Source organism: Callithrix jacchus, chromosome 1 (genome assembly GCF_049354715.1).
Source record: "Callithrix jacchus isolate 240 chromosome 1, calJac240_pri, whole genome shotgun sequence".
Taxonomy (NCBI): domain Eukaryota; kingdom Metazoa; phylum Chordata; class Mammalia; order Primates; family Cebidae; genus Callithrix; species Callithrix jacchus.
In genome coordinates this window covers 63,402,578-63,423,668 of record NC_133502.1, presented here as the reverse complement: position 1 = coordinate 63,423,668, position 21,091 = coordinate 63,402,578, and the positions used below count along the sequence as shown (strand labels likewise).

The 21,091-nt window shown below is 40.6% G+C and overlaps 1 protein-coding gene and 1 pseudogene across 10 annotated transcripts in view; one reads left to right on the top strand and one right to left on the bottom strand.

The window, feature by feature from the left end:
• Window positions 1-21,091, top strand: part of LOC103790647 (vacuolar protein-sorting-associated protein 36) — a 123,375-nt gene that overhangs the window by 67,024 nt on the left and 35,260 nt on the right. For 6 of the 9 annotated variants that reach the window (XM_035297326.3, XM_078354173.1, XM_035297323.3 and 3 more), the window contains exon 1: window positions 17,116-17,247. The exons of 1 other annotated variant lie outside the window; for it this stretch is intronic. In XM_035297326.3, the coding sequence (XP_035153217.3) occupies window positions 17,152-17,247 (96 nt within the window). In that variant the 5' untranslated portion in view covers window positions 17,116-17,151. Of the gene's footprint in view, window positions 1-17,115; window positions 17,248-17,808; window positions 17,987-21,091 lie in introns of those variants that run through there. 2 more of the 9 variants (XM_078354247.1, XM_078354213.1) reach the window with 2 other exon arrangements.
• Window positions 1,212-17,765, bottom strand: LOC128929313 (cytoskeleton-associated protein 2-like; annotated as a pseudogene). The gene is made up of 6 exons (XR_013528534.1): window positions 17,113-17,765; window positions 11,615-11,699; window positions 6,950-7,025; window positions 6,003-6,867; window positions 5,040-5,244; window positions 1,212-1,489 (listed from the first exon to the last, which is right to left on the bottom strand). The product of XR_013528534.1 is annotated as a cytoskeleton-associated protein 2-like (transcript).

Below are 21,091 nucleotides of genomic sequence, written 5' to 3'. Positions count from 1 at the left end.
GCCCAGGCTGGTCTCGAACTCTTGGACTCCTGCCTTGGCCTCCCAATGTGCTGGGATTACAGGCATGAACCATCATGCCTGGCCACTAATTTTATTTTAAGAGATGGAGTCTATGTTGCCCAGGCTGTACTCAAATTCCTGGGCTTAGGAAATCCTTCTACCTTGGCCTCCCAAGTAGTTGGAACTATAGGCATGCACTACTGTGCCCAGCCACCTTGGCTAATTTTGATTCTTGTTTTCCAACAGCTTCTCCCCTGGTGTTACATCTTTCTGTTTACATTACGCTTTCTATGTGAGCCTTGGTTCTAGTTTTGCATCTTTGCTATAATGTCCTAAGTTGCCTTAAGTAATGTCCCTTCTGATGCAACGTCATAGGGGAATAACACTCCCCACCAGGTAGCATTCTGTCAAATATAATTACCCTTCTGGAAAGAGTTTCACACATAATGGCCACTGAAAGACTATCTGCTACATATCTGATTTTTTACTTAAGTGAAAAGTCAAACAGCATTTGTTGATTTTGTTGAGACTAAAGTGAACAGACCTTTCTTAAAAAGGAGTTTAAAAAATTATCTATATAAACATCTCCAAGAATGTGTTTCTGAGAAACCTGGTCAAAAGGAAATATATTTTAGGAACATTTATCCATAAAAACAAAAAACCACAACCAAACAAAAAGCTCAAGAAGATAGGAGTATGGTATCAAGCCACTATGGAGGTAATGTTAGAGAAACTGGTTTACTGCAATTTTCCATATGCCGACAGGACCAATATCTATAGTGCATATATTATACACTAATATTATACACTATAATAGTAAATCTGACTCTCTCTCTCCCCCCCTATATATATATATATGTATGTATGTATATTTTAAACCTGACTATATAGTCAGGTTTACTCTTAAAATGAAAGATTTCTCTCAGCAAAACATGAGAGCTTGATAATATTTAAAAGGCTAATTTAATTTCTTTTGCTTTATATTCAATAAAGAATTTTAATATTAGATTCAGTCTTGCAGTAAATTTTCAATCAGGAAATGCATACAATAATATGCTAAAATATTTCATGCAGAAAGTTTCATTTAATGTACATTTCAGTTTACATCCACTTTCTAAAGTCAGATTATTCCTAGTACAAGAATGAAAGACTCAGAAGGCCATAAAAGCTTTTATAATGCAATCCTTGTGGCCTTTAAACATTTATTAATACTACATATATGCCCACAATTTTCTCAAGTTATGTTATAATGTGTTTCAAATTAATTCTGAACTGTCTACTACACTATAATAGTAAAGATCAACAAATTTTATCTTATCTGAGCCTCTGCCAGAATGACGTTCTCATAGATTCCAATAATATTTTCAAGAGGACTTGTGATTAGTTCCATAAGTACAAGACATATCCAATACTTAACAAGCTTTTTGGCATCTGGAAAATTTTTAATCAGGTCATTAAGTGTGACCAGTATATCTTCTTTTGGACATCCCTAAAAGAGCATGAAATAATGTGTATGATATTTTTTAGCCTACAAACTATGAACAATAATTGATAGTCAAGATCAATGATAAAGATAGCCATAAGCATAAACCAAAAAATATTAGTTGAGACATTTATTAGTAAAAAATGAACACTGACTTGGTGTTGATTTTATCCTTATATTGTGGGATTCCATTTGTTGTTAATAGCTTCAACCAACTGCTTATGAGTGAGAATAGCCCTGTGGAATTTTTTTCTCTTAATTGTCTTTGCTGGGTTTTGATATTAAAATTAAAATGAATTCGTAATGGTTTACGTCAGCTACATATAGTTAAATAGTAGGGCAGAAAAAGTAATAAACTTTATTAGAGAATCAGAGTTTTCCTGATTGTAACTTTTGCTGGTGCTCAGAACCACAAAAAGCTAAAAGAGGCTCATGAAGAGTAGAGTCAGGTTCAGGTTTGAAATCATACCTTGAATTCAGTTTTGGTATGGACCTTACACACTAGTAGGTGACGAAAACAAGATTAAAGAGCAGTCAGGAAACAAAGACAATATTCTGGAGCTGATTATTATACTCCACAAGATTTTGGTCCAAATAGCAAAATTCTACAATAATGTCAAAACCATGATGATGTTGCCTTAGATGAATGGAGTTTCCTTTTTCTTTTTTTTTTTTTGAGACGGAGTTTTGCTCTTATTGCCCAGGCTAGAGTACAATGGCACAATCTCGGTTCACTGCAACCTCCACCTCCCAGGTTCAAGCAATTCTCCTGGCTCAGCCTCCCAAGGAGCTGAGATTAGAGGCGCCCACCACTACACCTGTCTAATTTTTGTATTTTTAGTAGAGACAGAATTTCACCATGTTGGCCAGGCTGGTCTCAAACTCCTGACCTTGGGTGATATGCCCACCTCAGCCTCCCAAAGTGCTGGGATTACAGCTTGAGCCACCGCACCTGGCCAGATGAATGGGATTTTGTTTGAGAGTATTTTAGGTAACTTGAATTTAATCTGTGATAATAATGATTCATAATGATTCACACAATATTTGTGTTGCTAGTCTTTGGTAAAATGTGTAATGAATGTAAAAAATAATGTGTAAATATAACGAATAGATGTAAAAAACAAAATATCAGAAGCAATAAGTAAATATCACCTCAGTAGATTATATAATTATCTCAGAGGACTCAAATATTTGTAATTCAGTAAAAAAACCTAAAGATCCCTTTGATACAGGTTAAGTATTCTGAATCTGAAAATCCAAAACTTTGAGTATTAACAGCATAATGAAGATGACCATCGTTAACACTGCAGAAAACGTACCTATAGGTGAAAATATGTGATAGGGCTATTAAAGGCCCAGAGCAGCATTTATTCAGAACAGAACAAGAAATCATGTCCTCTCATAAAATCAAGGAGAAACTTCTAAGTTTTCACCAGTTGGTTAAAAACCACTGCTAATGAGGCAGATGACTTGAAGAAACATCTTAAAAAGCCATCCAGCAGAATGCCTCCTTATCCCTAGAGAACCCACTGCCTGTTCCCTCAATTGCTTCTGATGTTTCTTCTCACCTAAAAAAATAAAACACAGTGTAAAATACCTCTTAAACACAGCATCATATATGGAGATTGAAAACGTGCTGCTGTTTGTTGTTGCTGTTGTCTAACAGCTGATACAGGTATTCTGATTCTCCTGTGCTGCTCAGTTACTCTGAACATATTTTTCAGTGTATTAATGTTGTGGTTTTTTATAAATTGTTAAGTACTTAAGTGTGAATAAGTGTAAGAAAATAATTGCTTATTAGTAGCATAGAAATTCAGAGTGAGGAATGATGGTGACACCAAACAACCAGACTGTCCCATGGGTGGCTGACACATTGACACCTTTGCTTTCTGATGGTTCAATGTACACAAATTTTGCTTCATGTACAAAATTATAAAAAATATTGTATCTTTAGGCTGCATGTATAAGCTGTATATAAAACATAAATGAGGCTGAGCACAGCGGCTCATGCTTGTAATACCAACACTTTGGGAGGCTGAGGTGGGTGGATCATATGAGGCCAGGAGTTTGAGATCAGCCTAGCCAACATGGTGAAACCCAGTCTCTACTAAAAATACAAAAAATTTGCCAGGCATGAAGCACATGCCTATAACCCAGCTTCTTGGGAGGGTGAGGCAGGAGAATGGTTTCAACCCAGGAGGTGGAGGTTACAGTGAGCTGAGATAGCCCCCTTCACTCCAACTTGGGTGACAGAGTAAGACTGCCTCAAAAGCAAAGAAATACATAAACAAAACATAAATGAACTAAGTGTTTAGACTTGGGTTCTATCCCCAAGATATCTCATTTTATATATATGCAAATATCCCAAAATCCAACAAAAAAATTTTCAATTACTTCTGGTGCCCAAGCATTTTGGATAAGAGCTATTCATGCTAAAGAGACTTAGACTCCCACATAATAATATTGGGAGACTTGGCCAGGCGTGGTGGCTCACGCCTATAATCCCAGCACTTTGGGAGGCCGAGGCTGGTGGATCACGAGGTCAAGAGATTGAGACCATCCTGGTCAACGAGGTGAAACCCTATCTCTACTAAAAATACAAAAATTAGCTGGGCATGGTGGTGCGCGCCTGTAGTCCCAGCTACTCGGGAGGCTGAGGCAGGAGAATTGCTTGAACCCAGGTGGCAGAGGTTGCGGTGAGCCAAGATCATGCCATTGCACTCCAGTCTGGGTAACAACAGCAAAACTCCGTCTCAAAAAAAAATAATAATTGTGGGAGACTTTAACACTACGTTGTCAATATTAGACAGATCAACGAGACAGAAAATTAACAAGGCTATCCAGGACTTGAACTCAGACCTGAAATAAGTAAACTTAATAAACATTTACAGAACTCTCCAACCCAAATCCACAAAACATACATTTTTCTCAGTATCACATCACACCTATTCTAATAGTGACCACAAAATTGGAAGCAGATCACTCTTCAGCAATTGCTTAGCATTTCACAGGTCTAAATGAAATATTGGTTGGCTGCTTGTTCATTATTTTCCTCCCTTATTCCTTCCTGTCTCCATTGTTAAGCACATTTATTGGCATAAAAGAGGTTTTTAATACCCATTTTTAGATTGCATTCTAGCCTGGGCAATCAAGCAAGATTCCCGTTTCTTTCTCTCTCTCTCTCTCTCTCTCTCTCTCTCTCTCTTTCTCTCCTCTCTCTCTCCTCTCTCTCTTCTCTCTCTCTTCCTCTTTCTTTATTTTTTTCTTTTTCTTCCTTTTTCTCAAAAAAAAAAAAAGATATTCAACCTGTATATTTATTTACATGAACTCAATGAAAAAATACAGTCAATTAAAGGCTAATAATCTCACAATTAATGAATGAAGCGGTATATCTCACAATTAAATATCTGTTAAAATAATTTCAGAGGTCATGTCAAGGCAACATAATATCACCAACATCACCTAGTAAGAAAGACTGATGATATAATTTAATAAAATAATGTTTATGAAGGTAATTTGCAAACTATTAAATGCTAAGCAAATATAAAGACTCTACCTCATTAATCAAGTTCAGGCATTCAGAAAATGTGTTGTTTACTTTTTCAGTAAATAATCTTTGTTCATCTTCTTCTGCCATGGTAGTCCAAAAAGACCCAACTGGTTTTTCTTTTTGTCCTTCAGGTTCATGCTGAATAACTACTGAGTTCGGAGGCCTTTTTAGCACTCTTCCTTTGCCAGCTTTCCACTCACTCAGACGAGCTCTATAGTTAGAAGCAGATATAAACATTACTTTGAAATCGCTGAGAGAACTCTGTTAAATAGAGGAAAAGTTAAAGAATAAAAAAAGTCATTATTTTAAAGTAATCTTACTCTAGCAGCATGTACATAGTTTACAAACTTGAAGAAATACTAAATATATCAAGGTCAAGTATGCTCAAAGCCTCCATGAATGCATTTTTTTGAGAGATTATAAAGTATTTCCCAATTATTATTAAGCATTTACCTTAGATTTTAAAAAAGCAATCTAACAAAACATTCAAACACAAAAACTTATAGGTCATATTGTTCCGCAACATAAATCTGCCTGCATATGACAGAAGAGAAATCATGAAAGAAAATTATAGGCCAGGCATGGTGGCTCATGCCTGTAATCCCAGCACTTTGGGAGGCTGAGGTGGGTGAATCACGAGGTCAGGAGTGTGAGACCAGCCTGGCCAATATGGTGAAACCCCATCTCTACTAAAAATACAAAAATTAGCTGGGCGTGGTGGTATGCACCTGTGGTCCCAGCTACTCAGGAAGCTGAGACAGGAGAATCACTTGTACCTGGAAAGTGGAGGCTGCAGTGAGCCAAGACTGTGCCACTGCACTCTATCCTGGGCAACAGAGCAAGACTCTGTATCAAAAGAAAAAAAAAAAGGAAAATTCTAATGCAGTCAAGGAAATTATAAGCCAAATCTACAAACAGCATTTTATTGAAAACTAAGACAATACAATAAAGAAAATTACATCTACTTACTTTCTCTCTTCTGCGGTTTCTTTGGGATGAACTGATCTATCAACAGTTGCTTTTCCTACAGTATGTCTTCGCTGGTCAACGGGCTTCGACTTTTCCATCAGTTTGTCATTAGACAATGAAGTAGGCCTGGCCACAACTTCAGATGCCATGCTTCTTAACAGTGTTTTACTTCTTATTACATCTTGACAAGAACTGGTTTTGACACTAGGTAAAGCTGTTTTTGATTCTAACAATTCTTTTTCACGAGGCACTTTCCGGATTGTAACATGGGCAGAGGTTCTACTGATGCCTTGTTTCACAGTGTCCTGGGTATTACTGTGATAACTTCTAATTGGAGGTCGCACAAGTTGTGTGTTCTGAGATGTAGTGCTTACAGATTTCATGGTGGCAGTCATACTTGAGGATCTATTACTTTTCACTGTTACACTGCTGGCATTTACAGGCTGAGGCTTTGTGGCTCTAGGGACAGTGGTTGAAAGTTTCTTTGTTGCTGCAGAACTCTCATCTTTGACTTGTAGAGGTTTTCTAAATGAATTCACCTTAGACTGAACAATCTGGCCACGATAAGATCCAAGCACAGGTTTCTTGGGCATGTTAGCATCTTGCTTTGGTTTCTCTGCAGTTATCTGTTTCTTTTTACTATTGTTTTTCAGGTGAAATGCCTGGCTTAATGTCATATGTTGATTTGGGGATCATCTTCAGTTAGTAACAACTGTAGATTTTGATTACTATCCTTAGGTTTATGTGTGTCAATTACTACAGTTGAATTGGTTAGTTCACTTGAAGGTTTTAAAGGAATACAATTTCTCCCCACTATTGTACTATTTTTGCTCCCTGTAGGTCTCTTCACGTTTTCTTTATCAGCCTAAAAGAATTATTTAAGAAAAGTGTTTATGAAAGGCAAAGCGGAAAAGGGACAGTTTAAGAAGGCTATGTCCACATCTTACCATTTTTGCTTTAAGTTTCAGCACTGTAGTCCCTTCTTGAACTTGGTCCTCAGATGTCACAGCTCTCTGACCTCTACTAATGAAAAACAAACAAACAAAAGGATTAATCAATCAAGCCTGTACCAAGGAGCCTTCCTTTTGGGGAGGGAGAAGAGGGCAATGTTAACAATTAACTGACATTAATTCTAAGTTTAAGAAAGACCTATGAAATTTTTCCTAAGCAAAACTCTTTTTTTTTTGAGACGGAGTCTTGCTCTGTAACCCAGGCTGGAGTGCAATGGCATGATCTCAGCTCATTGCAATCTCTGCCTCCCAGGTTTCAAGCGAGCCTCCTGCCTCAGCCTCCTGAGTAGCTGGGATTACAGGTACACACCACCTTACCCAGCTAATTTTTGTATTTTTAGTAGAGACGGGGTTTCACCATGTTGGCTAGGCTTTCTTGAACTCCTGACCTGAGGTGATCTGCCCACCTTGGCCTCCCAAAGTACTGACTACAGGTGTTAGCCATCACAACCAGCCCTAAGCAAAACTTTCAATGCTTTTTAATAAACAAATGGCTGAGGAATTTAAAGATATTTTCTAAAAGTCTTAACACTCTCTGTCCATAGAATTTGTAAATACTTAATATTCTTATTTCAAATCATCAAGTCATTCCAACAAGTCTTCAAAAAACCTTTAGTAAGCAATACCTTCTTGGTTTAAGTATTTAGTGACAGATGTACTACGCTGAAAAAATTTTTATGTAAGAGTCCACCCAAAAGTAATCCAAAATTTACCATATGGCATTCACAGCTTAAGTTACATTAGGATACATTAAGAACATGGACTGATGGGTGCAGTGGCTCATGCCTGTACTTTGGGAGGCTGAGGCGGTGGTATTACTTGAGTTCAGGAGTTCCAGAGCAGCCTGGACAACATGGTGAAACCCCGTCTCTACAAAAAATAAAAAATCAGTTGGGCGTCGTGGAGGGTGCTTGTAGTTCCAGCTACTTGGGAGGCTGAGGTGGGAGGACTGCTTGAGCCTGAGAGTTGAGGCAGTGAGCCAAGGTCCCGTCGCTGCACTCAAGGCTGGGTGATGGACTGAGACCATGTCTCAAAAAAAAGAATCTTAGTTTCTAGGTGGTATTGCAAAGCAAATCCTTCCTCAAGAAAGGGACCTAAACTGATTTTTATAGTTGTAAACTGGCTAAGGCAGACTGTGAGCAACTCTTAGTAGGTGATTGTAACAATTTTGCGTACAATAAAGACAGGAAAAAATACTGTCAATTAGACATGCCATTGATTTTAAGACAGATCCTACGTTCAGAGATCACGTTAAAATGTGAAAAAAACGAGGCTGGGTGCAGTTGGTCATGTGTGTAATCCTAGCACTTTGGGTGGCCAAGGCGGGTAGATTACCTGAGATTAGGAGTTTGAGACCAGCCTGGCCAACATGGCAAAATCCCGTCTCTACTAAAAACACAAAAATTAGCCAGGTATAGCGGCACATGCTTATAATCCCAGCTACCCTGAAGGCTGAGGAAGGAGAATAGCTTCAACCTAGGAGGCCGAGATTGCAGGAAGCTGAGATTGCACCACTGCTCTCCAGCCTAGGCAACAGAGCCAGACTCCATCTCAAAAATAAAATAAAATAAATGTATATTTTACATTTGACATAATTTGGTACTTAATAATTTTGGTTACATTGCCTTTCATATCTATTTGCTCTGTCAGCTTGGAGAAGGGACAGAACTTTGACACAGCCTGTACTATGCATTTTGAACAACGTTAAAGGGAGATCAAAATGTGCCACTTAACAGGGTTTCTTAGTAGTTAACTGCTAGCTAAAAACACAAAACTCAGAATGACAAGAAAAACCCATCTTACTCACCTGTCCAATGTGAAGACTTAATCCTATTCTGTCTTATTATCATGAAACTGCCCTAAGAAGGATTATCTGAAATGAGTCTTAGGATACCTACACTTTAGAGATTATAAAATATAATTGTTTAATTCTGAAAAGCTGCAGCACAGATGGGTTGTCTTATTAATAATTCACTGCTGAGATAACACATTTAAATTGACATCTGTTTTCTGAAAGGAATAAATGTACTTATGCCACAAGAACCGTTTTAGAATTTTCTTGTCTTCTTATTATGTGGAAGAGTTTTATAAACCCCGGACCCTACTGGGTTCCTTATTTAAATAAGCAGTAGAGAGTCACTGTCTGAATCCATATTATCCCTACTTATTTCTAGTAATTTCATTCCATCCTAAGGTTTTTAAATAAACATCATTTGTATACTGACCAATTCCCGAGTGTATGTTTCTAGTCCCAACCCCTCCCCTTGAACTTCAGACACACAACTATTTGGCATATCTGCTTGGTACCTCAAACATAGTCAAAACGGAACTCCTAATTCCAAAGCTCCTCCTTCGGTCTTCCTATTTCAGTATATGGTTATCACCACCCATTTATTTATCCAAACCAAAAACCTAGGATCACCTTTTTGTCTTAAAGAAATAAAAGATTTGTGAAGGATAAAACGTTTATTCCAAACTAAAGCAACTTATTAACGTAAAGATAGAAATTATTTTTAAAATTTTGGAATACCAAAACTTAAACAAAATTGCAAAAATATAAACAGGTCAAAGAATATCTATACACTCTTTACTCAGGATCCACCTACTGTTAAAATTTTTATCCCATTTGCGTTATCATTTCCAATCTCTAAATATGTGTGTGGGTGGTATACATAATTTTTTTTTTTTTAAAAAGAGGGTGTTTCACCATGATGGCCAGGCTGGTCTTGAACTCCTGACCTCAGTTGATCCACCCACCTCGGCCTCCCAAAGTGCTAGGATTACAGGCGTGAGCCACCATGCCCAGCCGGTATACATAATTTTTTACCTGAGACATTTGAAGACAAATTGTATATACCATGACCTTTATTCTTAAATATTTCCTTAAAATAGGAATATTCTCTTACATAACCACGGTAATCAAATATTTTTACCTTGATACACTACTTTAACCTACATTTACCTTGATCAACTACTTTAACCTACTGTTCACACTTTAGTTGTCAACTGACCAAATAATGTCTTTTATGTTGTTTCTTCCTTCCAGTATAGGATATGGTATAAGGTCAGGCGTTGCATTTAGTTGTTATGTCTCTTTAGCCTCTCTTACTTGGGAATATTCAGGACTTTTAACTCCATTCTTTCTTTTATATCCCATACCTAACCATTACCGGGTCTAGTCAGCTCTATCTTCTAAAAATTGGCAAAATCTGACAACTCTCTCCCATCAGAAAGCATATCAAGCCTTTTTAAGGGCAGAGTATATCAATAAATTACCTAATATAAAGAAGCGCAGATGAAAGTGATGCTGTTTTTTTTGACATAGAGTTTTGCTCTTGCTGCCCAGGCTACAGTGTAGTGGCGCAATCTCATCTCATTGCAACCTCTGCCTCCTGGGTTCAAGCGATTCTCCTGCCTCAGCCTCTCAAGTGGCTGAGACTACAAGTGTGTGCCACCACACCTGGCTAATTTTTTGTATTTTTAGTAGAGACAGGGTTTCACGTTAGCCAGGATGGTCTCAATCTTCTGACTTCGTGATCTGCCCGCCTCGGCCTACCAAAGTGCTGGTATTATAGGCGTGAGCCACGGCGCCTGGCCAAAAGTGAGACTTTTTTTTTGACCCATGAGGATGGCAATGATGTTGGAAGAAAATTAATGAAACCAGGAGAATAAAGTATTCCAAAAACCAGTTCACTGAATGTAATGCCACAGAGAGAGCTTTAAAAAATATTATCACTTGTTGGGTTCTCACTGTATAACAGGCATAACATGATGCATTCACTATATAATTTAATCCTCAAGAAACAATTATTGCTATTCCATTTTAATATATGTAAACAGACTCAAAGAGGTCAAGTATCTTTCCTGAGGTTGCACAGCTGTAGTAGCAGACTTAAGGACTGTAACCCAGGCCCTTATCACTCTTAGATGTAAAGAGCCTGTGAAGATGTAATTAGTGGTTATCTCCAGGGAGTAAGGGGAACTTTTACCTTTCTGCTTTATCTACTTTCATGGGTTTTTGTTTTTGCTACAACTATGTACTATCTAAAATATTTTAGCAAAATAATAAAAATATTTGTACAGAGGTTGAGATTACGATTAATAATCTGTAAGCATTTGGGAGGGACACCCAACCCTTCCCTGAAGAACTCCCCCATACACTGAGTAAAAGCTTTGCTAAATAATAGAAAGACTGACCTTTGTGTGGTGTAAACCACAAGTTGATAATCTGGTCTATGCACATACTTTGCTTTATAACTGTGTTTTGCTTAGATTGTGAATTAATTTATGCAGAAAACGAGGCTCTAATGTTGCACCATCCAGTAAAGTAGCCACTAGCCAAATGTGATTATTGAGTTGTTATGAGTGCTTGAAATGTGGATCTTCCAAATTGGAATGTGCTGTAAGTGTAAAATAGACACCATATTTTGAAGACGTTGCACCAAAAAAAGATGTAAAATTATATCTAAGGGCCGTAAAAAAAAAAATCTTTCTAAATGTGGCTACTAGAAAATTTTAAATTAGATGTGACTTACTTTACATTTTTATTGGACAGATCTGATATAATTTTACAGAAGTGAAAAGAAAGAAACTTGACCTCACCTGGATAACATCTCATTTTCCTGCTTGTATGCAAAAGGTGTTTTTCTTCTCAGCAGATGTTCCTGGAGTTTTTGTTTTCTTTGCTCTAGGTAACAAAAGGTAAGAGCTACAAGTTAATATTAGTTATAACATCAAATAAAATTTTTTGACTAAATAAAGAGTTTACTTCCAACGCTGGTTCCACTTGAGGTCACATCTCAGAAAATTTCCCAATTCAGTACTGCCTATGAGAAATCACCTAATAAGAGACTGTTATCATAACAGGTCCCCAAAGCCCCTCTGTGTAAGAATCACGTTCTCTACTGTCTGTGAAAAATCTGGAGAATATCGTTTTCAACATACAGCTCTCGAAAACAAAGCTTTAAGAAACTTAATGTTATTGAAGTTTCGTTAGACAGTTTGGGTAACCGGGAATTTCTGTTAAGTGAGAGAACAAAACAGCAGTTAATAAGTAATTCAAAAACCTCCAAAATATTATGCTAAGTAAAAGAAGTAATATATGAAAGGTTACATATGGTAGGATTCCATTTATATGGAATATCTAGAATAGATACATCCATAGTAAAATAACTCAGATAGCACTTGCCAGAGGCTGAGGGTAGGGGAGACTGGGGAGAGACCGCTTAATGGTTAAGGGATCCATTACTTTGAAGTAAATGAAATGTTTTGGAATCAGAGGTAGTGGTTGTGCAATACTGTAAATGTATTAATGCCACTGAGTTGTTCACTTTAAAATGGTTAATTTTAAGCCTGGTGCAGTGGCTCACACCTGTAATCTCAGCACTTTGGCAGTGGGTGGATCATGAGGTCAGGAGTTCAAGAGCAGCCTGGCCAATATGGTGAAACCCAGTCTCTACTAAAAATACAAAAATAAAAAATTAGCTGGGCATGGTGGCACACGCCTGTAGTTCCAGCTACTCGGGAGGCTGAGGCAGGAGAATGGCTTGAACCCAGGAGGCAGAGGTTGCCTGGGAATCAGAGTGAGACTCCATCTCCAAAAATATAAAATAGGCCCGGCAGGGTGACGCATGCCCATAATCCCGGCACTTTGGGAGATGGATCGCCTGAGGTCAGGAGTTCGTGACAAGTCTGGCCAGGATGGTGAAACTCTGTCTCTACTAAAAATATAAAAATTAGCTGGATATGGTGGCCCATGCCTGTAATCCTAGCCAGTTGGGAAGTGGAAGCAGGAGAATAGCTTGTATCAGGGAGGCGGAGGTTGTAATGAGCTGCGATTGTGCCATTGCACTCCAGACTGGGCAACAGAGCAAGACTCAGTCTCAAAAAATAAAATAAAATAAAATAGTTAATTTTATGTTATGTGAATCTCGTCTCAGTAATTTTTATAAGTTGGCATGGTGATTAAAGAAAGTGACTCAAAAGATACTATGGAGATCTCAATAGGCTAATATGGTGAATAGGAAAACCTGCAAAACTACTAGATTTTTCATCATGGCAATTCTCCTCTAATCGCCAGACTCATCCACTCCAATGACGGTCTATTTTTTTGAGACAGTTTTTCTACTGCCCACAATTATTGGAGAGAAAGCAGTTCCTTTCCTAAAAGAGCCAAAAAAAAAAAAAAAAAGACTTCCTTCCAGAACCAGTCTTTGCCAACACAGCTGGCCATTAAACTGCAGGCACCTGGCGAACTGATGATTAATTAGCATTAGTTGTTCCCCCTGTGCCACGTGAAGAAGGTAAAGTGTCTGTGAGAGAACAGGGAAGGACAATCTGAAAGGAAGACAATGGGGACACAGTGGGAGGCACAAAGTCTGGGGAAGAGAGAGGCTGAAGAAAGAGGTAATGGACCATAGTGTTGGGCACTGCAGAGGTCTAGTAGGACTGAGACTGAAAGGGACCATCAGATTCAGAAAGTGGGAGGTTCTGGCAAAAACATCCTGGGGAAAAGTACAAAATATTGCTGATGGCAATTTTAAAAACCCTAAATAAATGGAGAGATATTACACGCTCATGGATCAGAAGACTTAATATTGTTAAGAAGTCTATTTTCTCCAAGCTGACTGGTTCAATCCCATCCCTATCAAAATTCTAGAAGGTTTTCCATAGAAATTGGCGATGGGGTTCTAAAACTTAAATGTGTATGTAATGGATCTAGATTAGGCAACACAATTGAAATAGAACAAAGTTGGAAGACTACCTACCTGATTTCAAGACGTATAAAGCTACAGTAATGAAGACAGTATGCTATGCTACTGGTGTAAAGAAAGACAAAGAAATATATGGAATACAAAGGAGATTCCATGTGATGCGTGCTGCATCCCGCGCTGCACAAGGGTTCAAAGACCTAAGAGGGAAGAGTTGGGGATAAAGAAGGACACAAACACAATCAGAAAGCTGGGCCAGGCAGTCCCAGAGAGTGAGATGTCAGTCTCTCTGGCCCTGACCCGCCTCAGAGTATTTTATTTGTTCACAAAGCACAGAACAGAGGAAGGGTACAGTCACTTAGAACAGCCCGTGGTTATTATTCTCATACTTCAGTTAACATACTTCAGCTAACAACTATCTTGCAGCAAGGTCAGCGAAAGCTGGTTCTCTCTCTAAGCCCTGTCTCTGTTCTACCCCGAGACATACACATCCTCCTATTATGGTTTCACGTCTCTGAAGTTCCACCAAAGTTCCCAGCAGCCTTGCTGCTGATCTCCTGGAGGGGAGGGGGGTGACTCTGGCTCCCTGCAATTCCAGAAATATAATCAAACCTATCTGGCCAATTGATTTTTCCAATTTCCAAGGCAACTCAGTGAAGGAGCATAATCTTTCCAACAAATGGTATGGGACAACTGGATATCTAAATACAAAATATCAACTTTGACCCTTTTCTCAACCCATGTACAAGAATGAAAAACAAAAACAAAACCTGACAACTACAAAATGGAACATAGGACCAGGCCTGGTGGCTCAGGCCTATAATCCCAACACTTTTGGAGGCCAAGGTGGGTGGATCACCTGAGGTCAGGAGTCTGAAACCAGCTTTGCCAACATGGTGAAACCCTGTGTCTACTAAATATACAAAAATTAGCCTGGTGTGGTGGTGGGCACCTGTAATCCCAGCTACTCAGGAGGCTGAGGCAGGAGAATTGCTAGAACCTGGGAGCAGAGGTTGCAGTGAGCTGAGATCGCGCCATTGCACTCCAGCCTGGGTGGCAGAGAAAACACTTCTAAAAAAAAAAAAAGTGTGGGGGGGGGGAGCATAGACCTAAATGTAAGAGCCAAAACTATGAAGCTTCTAGAAGAAATCATAGGAGAAAATCTCAGTGACTTCGTGTTAGGCAAAGACTTCTTAATCAGTATCAATCTCTGGTTCGTGGAAAAAAGATTTCTTAAGTGAGGAGGCAAATTCTATGAGCTATGAAAGAAAAAATACACTGGACTTCATAAAAATTAAAACCTTTTGTCTATTCATTTATTGCCATATTTAAGACACATGACATTTGTCCTTGCTCCAGCCTGGATATGGGAAACCCTTGTACAGTTGTCTATCCCAGCAGCTGTCATATGCCAGGCTTCTATTTGTGTACTACAGACTGTACATCCCTCAAGAGCAGAAAACATACCTTGCAAATGTCCTCATTGCCTAACATTTTGATCATTGCAAAGCCCAGGTAAGACTGCACAGTTCCCCATCTGATTAGAATGCTTAGGTCACATATTACTTTCAATTAAAAAGGACTAAAAGGTTATAAACAATTAAATCATCAAAAATCAGGCAATGAAGGTAAATTGTGATACACAAGATAGCATATTACAGCAATTCAAAGGTTTTTAAAGAAGTTTTAGTTATTGGGCATATGCTGATGATGGAAATTGAAAAATATGAAATACAGAAGACACTGTTTAGAAATAGACCAAAATACACACTGGATTTTAGAACATGTAAAAGTGGCAATTCAGTTTGTGGGAGAGATGGCTTATATTCATTGGAAAGAGCCTTGCCTTTCTTGTAAAGCCTGGACACAGACCACTGACTCCAAGACTGGGGGAGATGTGGAGCCCTGGGAACAGAGAGCAAGCCTGCCCTCTGTCCCTCTGTCCCTCTGCCCCTCTGTCCCTCTGCCCCTCTGCCCACATGGGCACGCAGCCTTAGGCCCCCAAAGTGGAGCATAGACCTAAATGTAAGAACCAAAATAAGAAGCACTTACCCCCATAAGTGGTAGGCTCTCTAAAATGTGTTCACAACCTTTAAAACAGTTATGTTATTTTGGGAAGACACTGTAAGAAAATAATCCTAAAGGGAAAAATATGTATCAGTTTTAGGAAGACATCTATAGGTGCTCCATATAAGCAAAATATAAAAATGAAATGGCTAGGGTCTGCAGCTGCCTGGTGGGTGAGAGCAGCAGCCATGGATGGCTTTGCGCAGACCAACTAACAGATGAGTTATAGGAGATCTACATATCGAAATGCAAATTCACACGAGGTCTGTATTAATGTTGGAAATGCCTAAATAAAAATAATTTTTTTTTCTGAGCCTGGGGGTGGGGGGCGTGGAGTGGAGTGGGGGAGTTGGGTGGAGGGGGAAAGGGTCTTTCTATGTCGCCCAGTGGTGCCAAACTCGTGGACTCAAGCAATCCTCCCACCTCAGCCTGGGAAGCAGCTGGGAATACAGGCAGGTGCCACCAAGCCCGGTTAAATAAAATGTTTTTCCCAATTAAAAAAAATTTTTGTCGGCACATAGGTGTATATATTTATGGGGCACATGGGATATTTTAATACAGGCATACAGTGTATAATAATCACATCAGGGTAAATGAGGTATCCATTTTTTTTTTTTTTTTTTGAGACGGAGTCTGGCTCTGTAGCCCAGGCTGAGTGCAGTGGTGCAATCTCGGCTCACTGTAACCTCCGCCTCCGAGGTTCAAGCGAATTCTCCTGCCTCAGCCTTCTGACTAGCTGGGACTACAGGCGTGTGCCAGTACGCCCGGCCGATTTTTGTATTTTTAGTAGAGACAGGGTTTCACCATGTTGGCCAGGGTGCTCTCGAACTCCTGATCTCGTGATCAGCCCTCCTCGGCTTCACAGCCCTGAGCCACCGCGCCCGGCCAAAATACTCGTAAAGGGGAAAAAAGCAGCATAGGTAGTACTGACTTCAGCTGTAAAGAGACAATGCATGCCATAAATATTCATTTGAAAAAGAAGGGTTACATGATTATTTGCAATCATTAATGAACATGGCAACATTCTGGATACTGACAAGAAAACTGCCACAAACATGTAGGCATAATGCACAATAAGGAAGCCCAAGCTGTGGTCGGGGCTCCCTCGCCTCCCTATAAGCTCTGAATTTAGAAAGATGTGGACCGCCTGCCCATCAAGGGTTCTAAAAGGCTGGCTGCGAATGGACCGCCAGGGGCGCTCCACTCACTTCTCCACGTCCCTGGGCACCTCCGAGCCGCGCCCGCTCCGGCCCAGGCCGCTCCCTCCCTCCCTCACCCGCCCCGTCTGACGCTAGGGGGCGCCGCAAGCTGCCCAGCGCGCACCTCGCTGCCCCGGAGCGCTGGGGCGGGGAGGCGGCGGCCATGGACCGCTTCGTTTGGACCAGCGGCCTCCTGGAGATCAACGAAACCCTAGTGATCCAGCAGCGCGGAGTGCGAATATACGACGGCGAGGAGAAGGTAGGGCGTCGGCCGGCCTTCCCAAAGGACTGGCGGAAGGTCCCCTGGTGAGCGCGCGGCCCTGCTTGGTGCGGCCCGGTTTCCGGTCTCCCTCCCGGCCCTCTGCGGCCCGGCCGGCCTCTGTGCGGTACCAGGCGCTCCTGCCCTCCCCGCCGGCCCGTCGCGCGAGGCCTGGGACGCTCGGGCGCCTTCCCAGCGCGGTACCCGACTTTGGCACGGTTCCCAGCAGGCGCAGATCGCGGCCGCGTCCCTCCGTCCGGAATGCTTCCGGGAGCGCACCGCCGCGGTTCCCGGGAAAAGGCGCGCTGTGGGTCTCCGGGCGCCTGGCGGCGATCGGGCAGCCGACTTCCCTGGCGGGGTTCCAGACCCCCAGACGACAGCCACCGCGGCCTCGGCACTGGACAGCCCGTTCCTTTCTGTGAGGAGGGCGCGGAGGCCGTACAGTCCGTGCCCCCGCGGAAGCTTTAGCTGGGACCTTATGCAGGCGAGGGGATTGGCAAATCTGCCCTGTGCAGAGTGGTGAGGGGTTGCGTCGACAGGATTTCCTAAAGACGTGTCAGTGTCTCATTGGAATGCCCTTGCCAGAGGCTGTTGGGTTTCTGTTTTCTAATTGCTTTAGAAAGGCGTTCTGAGCGTATGTTTTGTAAAGTGTTGTATTAATAGTAGACCGTGCCTTGTAATGCAAGCATAAATCTTCGAAGATGCGTTTGCAAATCGAGAGGAGAAGTAGGAAGTGTAAGTAAGTATGTTGTAGATACTTTTGTGAAACTACGAAATAGTTTCTGTCCTGGGTTGAAATGTATAAACTGGAGTTAGAAAAATTTTTAAACTCATTTACCCACAAGTATTTTTGGTTTCCAGAAGTTTTAATTTGCTGCCTCTCTTCTCCTGCCGTTTGTTAACGACACTTCCCGCTGTACTTTGATGTAAGTTCCTCAACTCATAGCTCTTCCTGGTCAGTGCTTACAGCTATCTAGAGGCACAGATGACATTGGACTAGGTCCCCTGACTCCCTTAGGGCATTTTCCATGGGCTGTATTGCCTGTATTATTGAGTAAAGGCCTTTTCCTTAAATAACTTGGGTGGACCTAACTTCACTTACTGCCTTAGCACTTCTTAATTTAATTAATTAATTAATTTTGAGACGGAATCTCGCTCTGTTGCCCAGGCTGGAGTGCAGTGGCAGGATCTCGTTTCACTGCAACCTCCGCCTCCCGGGTTCAAGCAGTTCTGCCTCAGCCTCCCGAGTAGCTGGGATTACAGGCGCCCGCCACCACACCAGCTAATTTTTGTATTTTTAGTAGAGACGGGGCTTTCACCATATTGGCCAGGCTGGTTTCAAACTCCTAACCTCAAATGATACACCCGCCTCGGCCTCCCAAAGAGCTGGGATTACAGGCGTGAACCACCGTGCCCAGCCTGCCTTGGCACTTCAACTAGTTTGATCTCAAGTTGAGTCTTCCATCCCCGGATTGGAGTGGCAAACTACTTTTTTTCCCTTTCTTACCAATTTACATCTTTGTGACTATTTTAAATAGGAAGGTTAATCCACCTCCCCTTCCTCGGCGTTTTGATTTTGCCCTCTCTTTGAGAGGAACTGAATGTTGACAGTGGCAGATCTGTCCTTAGACACTCCTCCAGTGCCAGTCCCTGAGGGAGCACTAGGAAGTCATGCTTTTGCAGAGCGTGGCATACTACTATCTGTGGAACTCCAATGTGAAGACTAGGAACACTTGCTGGCAGGCAGTATAGCTGTGATAGATTAAAACAATGTAAAATAACAACTGTTAGTACTTTTATATGAAAAATACACTGTCGAACCAGCAAGTTCTAAGTTTTACTTTAAAATTTTTGCTCATTGTTTTAACAGACAAGTATATAGATGTCAGAGGTTTAAGAAACTAATCATGGGGGAAAAATGCTTTAGACCCTGTGATCTAGTCAGGGTCTTAACTCTTCTAAAGAATTAACTCTTCTAAAAGATTGAAACTTGAGTGTAGCTCTAAGAGGAGTCCCCTCACCACTGTGCCCAGGGCTGAACTGACTTAGCCACTTGCTGAATTGCCTTGAGGCTACTTGGTCCCCAGGCTGACTCCTGGAGGAAAGAGCGTTATGAGGTTTCCTTCATCTGTTGGAAGGTTTCCAGATCTCCTGTGGTGCTAAAGACTATACAAGGCTACACATCAGCCCCCAAATCTGTTGAAGTTAGTCTCCCTTTTAGGATGCCTCACTAGCTCCCTTGGCCTGGGGACTGCAGTCCAGATTACTTAGCCTTCATAGCTTTGCATCCCAACCCACTCCCTGGGCAAGTATGCACATGGCTGTCTTCTAGATTAGTTGGATGCTCCTGGAGCACAGGTGTACCTTGCTCATCCTTGTATCTCCTGTGTGGTTGTGGGTATGAAACACATTTTTTAAAGACCTGAATAATTAAAATACCTACTATGAGCCAGGAGCTGTATATGCCATCTTATTTAATCCTCTCACCAGGAATATGATGTATTTTACTGAAAAAGAAAATAACGCTAAGACATACAGTGAGTTGCCTAAGATCCACAAAGAGAAGATTTAAATCTCTGTTGATCAGACTCCCAAAGCCTTTGCTTTGTTCACGTGAGCTGCAGTGAACCAAGATCACGTCACTGCACTCCAGCCTCGGCAACAGAGATTCCATCTCAAAAAAAAAAAAAGAAGGACTTCATAATATAGCAGTCACCAGTGCCACTCTTGATGTAATGTTTAATACAGCTAATCTTCCCAAAGATGAGGAAACTGAGACCCACAGTTGATACTTGAGAAAACTGTGAGCTGTCCAAGGTCATACAACTAGTAACTGGTGGAGATAGAATTGCAAACCAGATCCAATGGACTGCTCTTCCCACTGCGCAAGTGCCTCTTATGAATACATGCATGCTTACTTGTTTATACAGGCATAATTTTCATGGCCTCATTATGACTGGATAATGTGTTACATTCAGAAGCACTGTAGACAGGTCATTTGTTTGAATTCACAGACGCTTCTGTAGCCTCGGCTAATTTAAAAGATAATGTAAGGTTAGTAATGTATAAAGTGGCAAGTTGGCAGCTTATATCAGAAGATTTAGAAAATGTTTAATCTTTTTCAGCTAACAATTTCACTTTTAGGAATTTGCCTTTGAGAAATAATCAGAGGTGTGTAAAAATATTATTATATATGAGAATGTTAATCCTAGCATTATTATATATTACATATAATATTATTATATATGTGGAAAAATTGGAAGCAATCTAAATGCCCACCATAGGGATTGATTAATTAAATTATGACATGGGGCCTGTCGAGATGGCTCACACCTGTAATCCCAGCAATTTGGGAGGCCAAGGCTGGCGGATCCCGTGAGGTCAGAAGTTCAAGACCAGCCTGGCCAACGTGGTAAAACCCTGTCTCTACTAAAAATACAAAAAATTAACTGGGTGTGGTGGCAAGCACCTGTAATCCCATCTACTCAGGAGGCTGAGGTAGGAGAATCACTTGAACCCGGGAGTCAGAGGTTGCAGTGAGCTGAGATTGCGTCATTGCACTCCAGCGTGGGCAACAAGAACAAAACTCAGTCTCAAAAAAGAAAAAAATTATGGCATGTCCTAATTAGCATGAGGAATTGCTAATGATAGACTGCTAACTATATTTTATAACTATACTATTAATAATAGTTACAAAACTTTCATATTCTATTTAAAGATTATGCATATACATACATAAACATCTGTGTATAGATACATACACACTCCTGCTAGTATGATTATGAGTTATTTCATTCTTTCTCAGACTCTAATTATTTTCCAGATTTCAACACTGAATGTGTAT